We start from the raw sequence: 11,773 nt of genomic DNA, 5'->3' as shown, positions 1-11,773 counted from the left end.
TGGGAATAATCATACAAAATGAATTGTAGAACAAGAATATTGGGTACTTCATGTTACCTTCTTTTCTTCTTTCACTTTTACCTTTGTCTTCATTTTGCTCCAGTGATCTGTGTGGAGGTGTGGAAACATGACTGGGTGATTCCTTGGCCAAAATGTCTTACTGCCAAAGAAAACAAAACTAAAATTAACAGTAGGAATATCAACACTGGATCCAACCTGCAGTACAAATACTGTAGATGTTTGCGAGACAGTGAGTGAGCATTTACAGCTCTCACCTGTAATAACTTGAGTCCGATCTTTTTTTCTTTTCCCCTTCCTGCATGTTCCTGATATTACTGCACCCGACTCAACTCAGTCTCTCACACACAAAGATGTGTTGTGTTACTTTGTCGCTTAGCAACACATTTGGCCACAGTTCCCCTGCTGCGTAAACTGGGGCTGGTTATAATTTCAGGTGTTGACATTTCGCTCAGAACGGACATGGTTGTGTAGACTGTCTACGCACTTGTACACCAAATTTATACAAATAATAATCATATATGAAGTTATTCGGCTTGTGCAAAGGTTGGTCCTTTATACAATTAAATATTATGGCCATTATTCCAAATGATCTTATATTTAATAGGAACTTGTGCATTATCAGCAGAAATATTCTTCAACGTATACTCTTTATTCTCAGTTGGCCTCTGATTTGATTATTGCCTTTTCGATGTCTATCTGTTTATTAGGGAATAAAAATACAACAATTAGCCCTATACGAGAATATACTAAACAATTTTATTCTTCTTGTTTTGTGACAAGACTGTTTTATAGTAGTTAATGTACTTTGAGCCTTAGCAAATAAATACAACTGCAAGACATTTCAAAGACCCTTTCAACCAGTAAGAAATATATCTTTTAATTATGTATTATACAAATAAACATAGAAAGTCTTTGATACAGTAGTGCTGTACAAATGAAAAACAGGGTGGCAGAAGAATAAAACATGAAAAGAAGTACTTAGAAGGCCAAAACATAAGAAGCTCATCAGTCACAGTGTTGCACAGCCTGATCTTAAAATCTTTTAAATTATTTTCCTCAGAATAGACAAGGCAAATTTAGACCTTTTATTACAGTTTCTTAATAACATTATGCTCCTACATTTAAAGTGCCAAAACTAAAGTGTACTGATAACTGCTGAACTCTTTACTGCTGAATTTAGCTGGGATAATAGAGTAAAGAGCTTTTTGAGGGAATGTGTGCAGTTACCTGAATGGTTAAGAATCTCTGGCATTCCCAATAAGGATATCAACAGAGTAGGTATCTCTCTGAAACGCCAGTCTGTGGGTATATACATAGGATACTGTTGCCATATTATATTATAAAATGTTGTTTATTTTTCTGGTGAAGAATATTCACTAAATACTAAACTTGCTCACTGAATGACGAACAGGAAGCAGATCAAACAGAGTCTTCCTGTCAATATATGTCAATATACGACAGCTGTGATTCATCCCAAATAACTCTGATCTTATTTCATAACATTGGTACAGGAACATGTTCGATCATATTTCATAAGGCAGTGCAGCACTTCAGTCCGTATGTGATAAATATTCATCAATTTGAAATTTCATTCCTCCTGCCCTTGGATCCTTTCCAGCAGATGCTGCTCTACTCGCTGGTTCATGCGGTGGAGATCTTTTAACACACTAGGTGGATCTTCAAGCTCCTCATGGAGACACCGAGCTATTTCCAACCTCCTGTAGTTTTCTGGTCGTACAAGACACCGAATGACCTGAAGAGCACGATCCTTGAGACTGTAAACTGCAAAAACAGAGCAAACAGTTGGCAAAGGTTAAGTAAGATTTGTCAGCTTGCAATTTAAAACACATCCTCCATCCCAAAACTTAACAATGTTTAGCCACATCACAAAAGTTTCCTGAACTAAGGCACCTGTCAAACTATTCACAGTATTTCAGACTGTTTATGGCCTGCTTTACATTTTTTGAAAACATGCTAAATGGATGAAAAATATGTTCACATCTGTAAATTATACTGTGAAGCAAGAGAGTTGGGGCAAAAACTATAATTGTGATGCATTTACTCAACATATTGATGCCACTTTACACATTGTATGAAGTTTAGGTGGACAAAAAGATAAACATAGAACTAAAACGTATTAAGCATAAGACAGGAAATTGTTCACAACATCATGATCAACAGCACTTTTACAGCATCTCTAAATAGAAAGATGTGTGGTCAGACTACATCATTAATGTATTAATACTTTACTTTACTTATCTTACCCGGTAAAGTGATATTAGCAATAATAGCATCCCCACTCTCTGTTGGTTTAGGAAGAAATAGGTCCTTGGAGTTCACCTTCAGGGGCTCATCTGTCGCTGCATCTCTGAACATCCATGGGTGACCTGAGAAGACCCCACACGGAAACACATTACAAAATAAAGAAAAGAAGGAGTATGACAAGGCACACTGGTGGTAAAGTGTTACTGACAACCGACATCCTGATTCCTGATTTTTTTTTACAAAACATAGCTACAAGGTGAAAGGGGAAGATGGTACTAAGGATCAAAAGTGACCTTTACTCTAATACTGTTCTTAATGAAACGGAATACGTGACAGATAGATCACCTTTAGTAACATCGTGCACAATAGCCTTCCGTGTTATGGAAAAAAACTGCCTTACCGACGAAGGTGTTCATTTTTCGTCCTGCTCCTGGTTGTACATCATTGTATGCCTGAGGCTCCCCCTGGTAGTCTATCCACATTGGCCGAACGACACGGGGGCTGAGGTTACAAAACACAACATTAAGGGGTATCCGACTGTTCAGGGAGCGAACCAGTGGAAGAGACGCTTCTTCCTCTTGAGGCATCGGTGCTCGCTGACGCTAAATCTTTGAGTGCAGAAAGACTACCCGTGCAGCTAACGCCAACTAGCAGCTAGCAAAATCTTCGCCGTCGTTGCCGCAAGAATATCACAGAATATATATGTATCACTGACCACCTCAATAATTTCTATAGTTAAAACAATACGCAACTACTTCAATGCCACTTTAAAAACGCAGCGACGCAACTATCTCTTGCGACTTTTCAACTATTTTTGTTTACGTTTCTTCTTCCGGTTGAAAGTCATCCGACCTTTATCTCGCACTGTGATTGGTGGAGAGGAACATGACGACATTGCGGCCTCAACGAGGAGCTTGATACGTGATCTACGTGGTGTCGACGGTGAGACAGTTTCATATAAATAAACGCCGGAGAACTCGTTACAGTGTTAAATGTTAGAATACCTAATGCTTATTTAAAATACAGAGCAGGTCACTCTGCAATAAGCAATTCAATTTCACGATGAGAATACTGCAGTTAGGGTGCTGCATTTATAAGTGATTCAGTTTTCTGGTATTTTATTTTTTACTGCACTAAGCTTCATTATTAATATTATACTCTACACTTATATTCTGCGTTACCTTGCAAACTGCAGCCAGACATGCAAAACGCAGATTGTTCATCCCACAGGTTAAAGTATCTATATAAACGAATCTCATCTAAGACTATCTGTCAAATAGTGAGATATAGACGACTTTGACAGACTTAAATGATCCACGGGGGAAATTACTTTGCCACCGTAGCTTCGCTTTACTTAAGTAAACACTCTTAAAAAACACAAGACAGATAAAATAAGATTATATTAAAATAAAATAAAAATAATTATTATCTAGTAAAATAAACAGAGTAATCAAGAAATTTTATAGAATTAGCATTATGAACAAATATACAAAAGTAGTGTCCAAGGTGATGTGGTCGTTTGGCCAGTTACATAGCAACAGCGTCATGGATGTGTCATCGCGTGGTGTTTCCTTGTCAGCTGAGGGAGGCATGTAAACGCCATAGTAGTGTTTCAGCTCACTGAGCCCCGAAGCCGGGCACGGACGTACTGTGGTCGGTATGAACCAGGTCTCCAAATCACTTCTCATGACACACTCGGCACAGCCGACCCGAACCTCCTTCTCCGCTCCACCACCCACCTCCAACTCCAGACTGGCATATCCAGCACTTTTTGACCAAGTGTTGGTCCAGCAAGTTTTCTGCACCAATTTAGTTATAATACAAATGATTCATGTAGTGGTTAACGGACCATAAAATATGCTACAACATTAATAAAGAAAACTTGATCAAATAAAGGATATGGGTACTTCTTCCATCTCCAGTTACCAACATAAAAATAATAAAGTAAGCACAAGCTGTTTTATGTATCATATTATCATATTATAAAGATTTAATAAATAATGTCAAATCATTATTGTTAGGATAGGCTATTGAGTCTTAGACTACTAGTTTCACATAAAATAAAACAAATGTATTTTTTCATCTGTAAAGAATAATAGTTACATATCAGTCTGGAAGACTCACTGAATATGAGCTCCACCCAGTTCCATTGTCACATAAAACTGTGGGACGCAGCTGTAGAGACCTGGCAGAGCAAGACCAGACTATTTAACCTGAACTCGGATACTGCAGAAGATCTTCAGTTCAATGTTAAAAAATATATATATGCTACTCTAACTACAAGTATTCGTCAAGGTAGGTAGAACTGCTGGCTGTAAAAATATACATTTGTATTCTGATATATTCTTTTTAAACATTTGTGGTTAATAAGTGTTTATCTTATATCAGATACAGATAAGAACCTTTAGTTTCTTTAATATAAAATGAAAAGTTTCAATAGGCAAAAATCATATTTCGTGTTTTTCTCATTATAATTTTTTCATAGATTCTCTAAAGTCTGTCACAGCCCAAACACAATGCGTCCACTAAATGACAGCGCCTTTGAAAATTCGGAGGATGTGGAGAGAGATGAGGGTCTGGCCAAGGTGGAGATCGCGCTCCTCAGTGTAATCTTCGTGAGCGCCGCCATCCTCAACACTTCTCTGTTGCTTATTCTTTGGAGACAGCGCAAACAGATGTCCAGAATGCGGGTCTTCGTGTTCCACCTGTGTCTAGCAGACTTGGTCGTCGCTTTCTTCCAGGTGTGCCCGCAACTCATGTGGGACATTACAGACAGGTTCGTCGGACCAGACTTGGTGTGCCGTCTTGTGAAGTACTTGCAAGTTCTTGGCATGTTTTCATCGACTTACATGATCGTGGCGATGACAGTCGACAGATACCAAGCTGTCTGTAACCCGATGGTGAAGTTTCAGCGGACGCGCACGAGAATGAACATGCACGTGTGCGTGGCGTGGGGGATTTCTCTGATGGGCAGCTTGCCACAGATTTTCATTTTCTCACAGGTTGAGGTTGCACCCGGTGTGTTTGACTGCTGGGCTAAATTCGTCCAGCCGTGGGGGTTGCAAACTTACGTCACTTGGACCACGCTGGTCATTTTCGTTTTACCTGTTATCACTGTTGTCGTTTGCCAAGTGCGCATTTGCCGAGCAATTCAGATCAACCTCTACCAGAAGACCCAGGGACGCGGGTTCCAGCTGCCCTCCAGAGCCAGCGGCGTGGCGGGCATGTCTAAAGCCAGGGTGAAGACGCTGAAGATGACAGTGGTCATAGTGCTGGCTTATATTGTCTGTTGGGCTCCCTTCTTTACTGTCCAGCTGTGGTCCGCATGGGACATGCATGCTCCAAAAGAAAGTAAGTTATTTGGTATTTCTGGGGTGTGCTTAGTATAATTTACATAAATCTGTTTGTCTGTGGTTTGTTTTGTTTTTTGCGTTTTTTTTCCTAAACAGAATCTATCCATTTGCAAAAACTGCGCATTTACGCACGAACAATATTAATATCTGTAAGTGGAAAATAATATTTCTCTGCGCATCCATGACAACTTGCACTTCTCCTGTCATTCCAGCTGCTACTTTCACCATCTTGATGCTGCTCGCCAGCCTGAACAGCTGCGCGAATCCCTGCATTTACCTTCTGTTCAGCGGTCACTTTCCCCACAGGCTGGTGACACTATTGTGCCGGCGGCATTCCGACGGCAAGGACTCAATGCATGAGGAGGCGACGCTAGTCAGCACTTTGTATATGGGATTCAAAAATGTCTCTGAGTCCAAGTAAGGGGGGCATAGTACTGGAAATGATAAAAGCCTGCAGGGAAACGTGAAATCCTGTGCTCACGTAAACCCATTTCCCGAGCTCGCGCTGCGTTTGAACTACTGTTTGTCTCGACTGATGAAGATAATACACTCTGTATCTATCGAGGTGCTTTAGAAGTGGTCACCAAAAACTATTAAGAAGTAGGTTACCATGCGTGTGACCGGGGCTCCACATGTTGTAGGGTGTCAAAGGAAAAAGTGGGCTATAAGACCAACATGTGTTGAGGAAGAATCGTTAAACACATCATGTGGATCATCTGATCATTATGATTTTCAGTAATACCATAGTCATTGGAGTTGAGCTCACAGACAATATGGTATAAGGAATACTGAATGCACAGCTTTATTTTTCAAAGCAAAAGCCATTACAAAGTGTGAAAGGATACTGTGCTGACACACTGTTTAATACGTATACAGTTGCTGTTACACTGCTGCACCCTATTTAAAGATTGTGAAATATGTTCGTTAGTTATGTAAGTGTTCCCTGTGGTGAATCAATGTATGTGAATCACATGCTGAGTATTTGTAAAATATTATCAATATCCTAACCAGCTGTATAGAACCAGTGTGGAATAAAGACATATGATCACAACGGTTTGTCTTTTTACTTCATACACATATTATACATGATATTCTGCATATTTGTACATGTATCAATGAGACACGAATGCTATGGTAGGCCGCCTGGTGCTTAAACAAGGATCACATTATCTACATTGTGAACATATAATTCATATTCAGTCAATGGCATGTTCTGAAAGACATTAGCTAGATTTGAATCTTCTCTATGTTACAAACATGTGAAATATCTGCAGGTGAACAGAGTGGTGAAGAACTTTTTACACTGAAGCAACAGCATACCAAATGCTGACATGACCCGAAAAATATTACACATGCAGGAAATGTGTCTCATTTATTTTCCACAACAGGTGAGTATAAGTCAAGACAATTGCTTTCGTCAAGGCAAAAGAAATTGGGTTAGAACGTTAATCCACCCTAGTAATTCATCTGCCATCTTTTTCTCTCGGTTGTCATTTTGCAGTGAGGAAGCTAATGCTGTCATTAGATGAGGCAGACCATTAGTGTCTGTTGCCTGCGTGACAGTATACAAATATCAGCTACAGTTGTAGCTAACAGAGAGCTTGTGGAAAGGTTCTGTTAGCTATTAGTGTCACTGTGACAGCTGTAGTGCTCTTGTTATCATAACATGATGTTAAAATGACTCAATACCACAGCCTTCACTCACTCAATACCACTGGCTCCATGAAGACCAGCAATAATGTAATCTTCTTATTGGGTTATTGTTTTCTAATATGTGTTTGTGATGTGTGTGCTGTAGGATTTGGTTGGTTTCCTAAATGGATGACATCCAAAAGCATAATCTTTATGATTGTAATTCATGAAAAGCACAAACAAGTGGTTTGTGCAGCTCTGCTAGGAAACTTTTGGACCTGGTATTCATGTGGATGTTGTACCACCCACCTAGACCAGACCAGACACCCCCACCCCATAGCAATGACACTTCTTGATGGCAGCAATCATCCCCAGCAGGATGCAGTCTGAGACAGGCACACACACAAAAACACTTTAAGAACAACTCAAAAAACATGAAGAACAAATTCACCAGATCCCAAACTGATCAAGTATCTGTGGGATGATCCACAGAGGCCCCTCCACTCAACCCATAGGACCCAAAGACCCCCACTAACAATATTCTGTTATCAGCAACCACAGGACACCCTCAGAAGACCCATGTCCATTCTCTGATGGGTCACAACTAGCACAAGGGAGACCTACACAATATTAGACAGGTGGTTGTGATGTTATGCCTGATTGGGCAGACAGGCAGTCTTCTTTATACATTTATCAGGTGCCATTAATTAGATATATTTTGGTTGGTTTTAGAACTGTAGAGGTAAAACTGGTACATTCCAGACGGTGCTGGCATTAACCTTCATTTTGTTTCTCTTGCCTACAGGACAGAGATTGGCCGTCTGGTGACTTGCTGTAAGTGTCATTCGCTCTACAGAGAAGGTGCCTGGCTGGCTGATCCCTCTCACCCTGGACACAGACTGTTTAACAGACTCCCATCTGGCTGCAATCCATCAAGAGCAGGACTGCTTGCATGGTCAACACTTTTTATACATCTGCGGTGCATCTGTTGAACAATGCCAGGCAACCCCCACATGAACACATTAAACCCACCAAATCCCACTGTAAATGTTCTTATTGTTGTAGTGTATATATTATTTGTATATTTGAGTGTGTATATGTTTAGGATTTTATTTTATTTGTATTTTTTATGCAACAAACACCAAGGCAAATTCCTTGTATGTACACACATATGCAACAAAGTCTTTTCTGATTCTGATTCTGCCTTCCTAAATCTGTCCTCTGTTGCGTTCAAGCTGTATGGAACTGCTGTCTTCTTGCTAATCAAATTAAACCAACCATTTCAATGATCCACTCAGCCAAAGACAGATTTGACAGACTGATTTGAGTAAGGTCTGAACGCCCTCTCTTTCTCTCTCTCTATTACATATATATTATATATATTGACAATAACTGATTCTTGAACCTTGGATCTTGAATTTGTGGTAATTTGCAATATGATTATATGATTAGCTCAAGCCTGCAGACTGATCTGAGTGCATTAGATGTGGGAGAAGTGGGAAGGGCAAAACCTTTGGCAGGGTCAACGCATTTCAGAAAAGGCGAGACTTAAGTGCAGTGTTGGTCAAAAAGTTTTCAGATAGTACAAAGATTTGACTTCATCATAAACAGCTGATGAAGAAAATCCATAGGAAGTCCAGTGACATCAGTGCAAAGTTGATTTAAATAATTTACCATAACCAAGGTCCGTCATCTCTGATTCATTGTGATCTTTATTAAGTCATTATATATTGAATAAAGGTGGGCCAGCACATGTCTTGTGTCTCCACATTACAAGTATGTATTTTCCTTATTAATGCACAATTGAAGGACATACTCTACAGTTCCTTTCCTATTTAAGCAACAATATTGCTCACTCTGTCTGTGTTCCTATTGTTGTTCACGCTATTGTACCTACAGTCACCCTGTACCTATCAATACCAGTATTGTAGTACTCATTGTATGCAGTATGTAGTTCTTGTACTTAGATATTCTGCATAGTAGATATCAAAAGCAGTATACAGTTTATATATGCAATGTACAGTAATATATATCAATAGCAGGGTATATTCACTGTATGTCTTATGTTCAGGTAATCTTTTAATATTCTGTGTCATATGTTGTAGTGGCAGTAGTAGTTATTGTGTTAACATATTGTGGGTGTGACAATAAACAACACAAATGTCAAGCGTGTCAATACATTTGATTCTGCTTCTTATAATTACTCAGTTTTACTGTTAAATGATTACACTAATGATAACGTTTCCCAGACTGAGGTTCATTAGGGTACTCATGTATAAATGATGAAGTTATAAGCAGTTGCTCTGTACATGAATCTGACTTTGACATTGGCAATTTGACAACATTTATTCCATTCATTCAGTGGTGTGCAAGTATATGTTTGCTAAAATGTAAAAATAAGCCTTGGTCTCTCCTTTCACTCAATAATCAAACCATTTTATTTCAGGGAAACAATGGGGAAACAGTGATATTGATGAGTTGCAATGATTTATTTAAAACCATATATATACTGTATATAGATATATGCACCTGCTGCTCTAATTAAGACTCAATAAGGATGGATGGAATAATCAACTAATCATTTTAGATCTAGGCAATCCATCTGGAGGGTTAATGATGCTGTCATGAGATTGAGAGAGCCAACTGGTGTCCATTAACCATTTTAGGGCCCGTGGCTACTGGAAATGTTATTACGGCCATGCATTGACTCCCCCTGATGCAGCTCACACAACAGTTAATTTCCTCACAGGATCCACATTTTTCACAATAGGGCTTTTAATAAACTGAGACGAATCAATCAGTATGTTTATATGCATGTAAAAAAAGAAAAAAGAAAAAAAAAAATTATTGCCTTAATTCGAACTGGACAACTTAAGCACATGTAAATGTGTTACTCTGATTAATATCTGAGTTCCCCTTATCAGACTAACACACCCAGAGAATGTGATTGGGAAGCCAGCGGGGTCTCCCAACCAGACCCCTCTGGCTGCAGTTGTATATAAAAACTGTACACTGGTTGCCTTCCTGACCTGCTCCGGTTTGCACTATCTTAGGTGGTCTGGGAGTGTTCGCCATCGCCTGCCATGTGGCTATGGCTGTGGTGGTTCTCTGGGTTTGGTTACGATATGGTCTCGCACTGGGGTGGCAGTTTTTAGGGGCTGGGTCAGCTGACCCGACTCTGGGCCCTGGTGATGGTCTCATATTTAGGGAATGCCCACATGCATGTGCGGTGTCACCTGCCAGCTCAGGATGGGTCAGTAAAAGGGGGATTAACCTCCATTTCAGTTAGTTTAAGTTCATTTCAGTAATGATAAATGTAGTTAAATAAAAGATGCTAATGGTAAGAGCTTTACTGAGAAGTAACATTAGCCATACAATACAGCAGCATCCGATCGGACATAAATAGGATGACGAGGAGTGATTGCAAATATTACATTTATTGTTGGAACTGAAGTAGTTACTGTCGGCCGTAACTATGCCAAAACAACAACATCAACAAACTTATCTGACAGCCCTCCAGAACGTAACTTAAGAAGTAACTTAAGGTATGACTTCATAAAAAAAAAAAAAATACAGCATAAATTAATATTACCTGACACAAAATGTGAATCACAACATCAGGTTTCAGTGCCTGGATACCAGTTGTTTCTTCTAATGCAGTGATCCATTTACTTCTCTTTTCTTTGTCTTTCAGGAGCCTGTGAAAATATATCTCTGACTGCTTTTCAAATCTGTTGGTACAGTCAATCGTACAACAGCTTTTCCCCATTTTTATTGAGTTGAACAGTTGACACGCTATTACAGCCTATGATTCAAAATAATGTGGCTAATCTCCATGCGCAACTGACACTTGTTGTCACTGTGACATCACATGCATGCCCTCTATTATCCATTTTGTTGCTTGCAATGCCGGTGCGTGACAAGAACAACTCCAGCTGTTTATTATATGATATAATAGGTCAACAGGAAAGAGGTCCATGTTAACCCACTGAAAAGAAACATATCGCCACCTAGTGTGGAGGAGGAGGACATGATCCTGTCAGTCATTCAATTTTCTCTATTGCTGTGAGAGACCTCGCTAACGTAGGCTCACCACCCTGTGCCTCGTTTCTATGCTGACTTTTCCCATGGAGCGAGATGTAAGGTGAAACAGAGAGGTATGTCTGCCACTGCCTCGCTTTATCCCCATGGACTAGATGAGATGGCAGTGCTTCTTCCGTGGGTTTAGTCAGGCTGCAAGATCAGCTCGGGGAGTATCCAGCAGGGATGTGCGTATTGATCCAGAAATGACGATACATCCGATCTAGACAGTGTCTAGGACCGATCTTCAGATCAAAATATTGATACCAAATCCGCCTTCACAAGAAACTGTAATACTTTTATGACACTGAATCTGTGATCAATTCTAAAAAATTGAAAGTGTAAAAGAGAGGGAATGCAGGGAAATGTCCCCACACCTCAGACTGACCTATATGATGGAAGCCCTTGAATTCAGAGAGACA

General features: G+C 39.7%; 2 protein-coding genes across 2 annotated transcripts; one reads left to right on the top strand and one right to left on the bottom strand.

Annotated features, from left to right (window-relative positions):
- Positions 1–882: 882 nt before the first annotated feature.
- On the bottom strand, positions 883–3,139 carry vhl (von Hippel-Lindau tumor suppressor). The gene is made up of 3 exons (XM_047584299.1): positions 2,687–3,139; positions 2,286–2,408; positions 883–1,803 (listed from the first exon to the last, which is right to left on the bottom strand). The coding sequence occupies exons 1-3, from the start codon at positions 2,871–2,873 to the stop codon at positions 1,610–1,612; spliced, it is 504 nt and encodes a 167-aa protein (XP_047440255.1). The 5' UTR covers positions 2,874–3,139; the 3' UTR covers positions 883–1,609.
- A 1,340-nt stretch (positions 3,140–4,479) lies between these two features.
- On the top strand, positions 4,480–6,218 carry LOC125006100 (vasopressin V2 receptor-like). The gene is made up of 3 exons (XM_047581837.1): positions 4,480–4,581; positions 4,772–5,637; positions 5,852–6,218. Exons 2-3 carry the CDS (start codon positions 4,803–4,805, stop codon positions 6,058–6,060), a joined length of 1,044 nt encoding a protein of 347 aa, XP_047437793.1. The 5' UTR covers positions 4,480–4,581; positions 4,772–4,802; the 3' UTR covers positions 6,061–6,218.
- The last annotated feature ends 5,555 nt before the right edge of the window (positions 6,219–11,773 follow it).

Source organism: Mugil cephalus, chromosome 4, assembly GCF_022458985.1.
Source record: "Mugil cephalus isolate CIBA_MC_2020 chromosome 4, CIBA_Mcephalus_1.1, whole genome shotgun sequence".
Classification (NCBI taxonomy): Eukaryota; Metazoa; Chordata; class Actinopteri; order Mugiliformes; family Mugilidae; genus Mugil; species Mugil cephalus.
This window is presented reverse-complemented; position numbering and strand designations above follow the sequence as displayed.

Coding starts and splice junctions, on each gene's coding strand:
- vhl (XM_047584299.1), bottom strand. CDS start 2,873: ATGCCTCAAGAGGAAGAAGCGTCTCTTCCACTGGTTCGCTCCCTGAAC. Junction 2,409..2,686: donor AAAAATGAACACCTTCGTCG/GTAAGGCAGTTT, acceptor GGGTCTTCTCAG/GTCACCCATGGATGTTCAGA. Junction 1,804..2,285: donor TGCTAATATCACTTTACCGG/GTAAGATAAGTA, acceptor CTGTTTTTGCAG/TTTACAGTCTCAAGGATCGT.
- LOC125006100 (XM_047581837.1), top strand. CDS start 4,803: ATGCGTCCACTAAATGACAGCGCCTTTGAAAATTCGGAGGATGTGGAG. Junction 5,638..5,851: donor CATGCATGCTCCAAAAGAAA/GTAAGTTATTTG, acceptor CTGTCATTCCAG/CTGCTACTTTCACCATCTTG.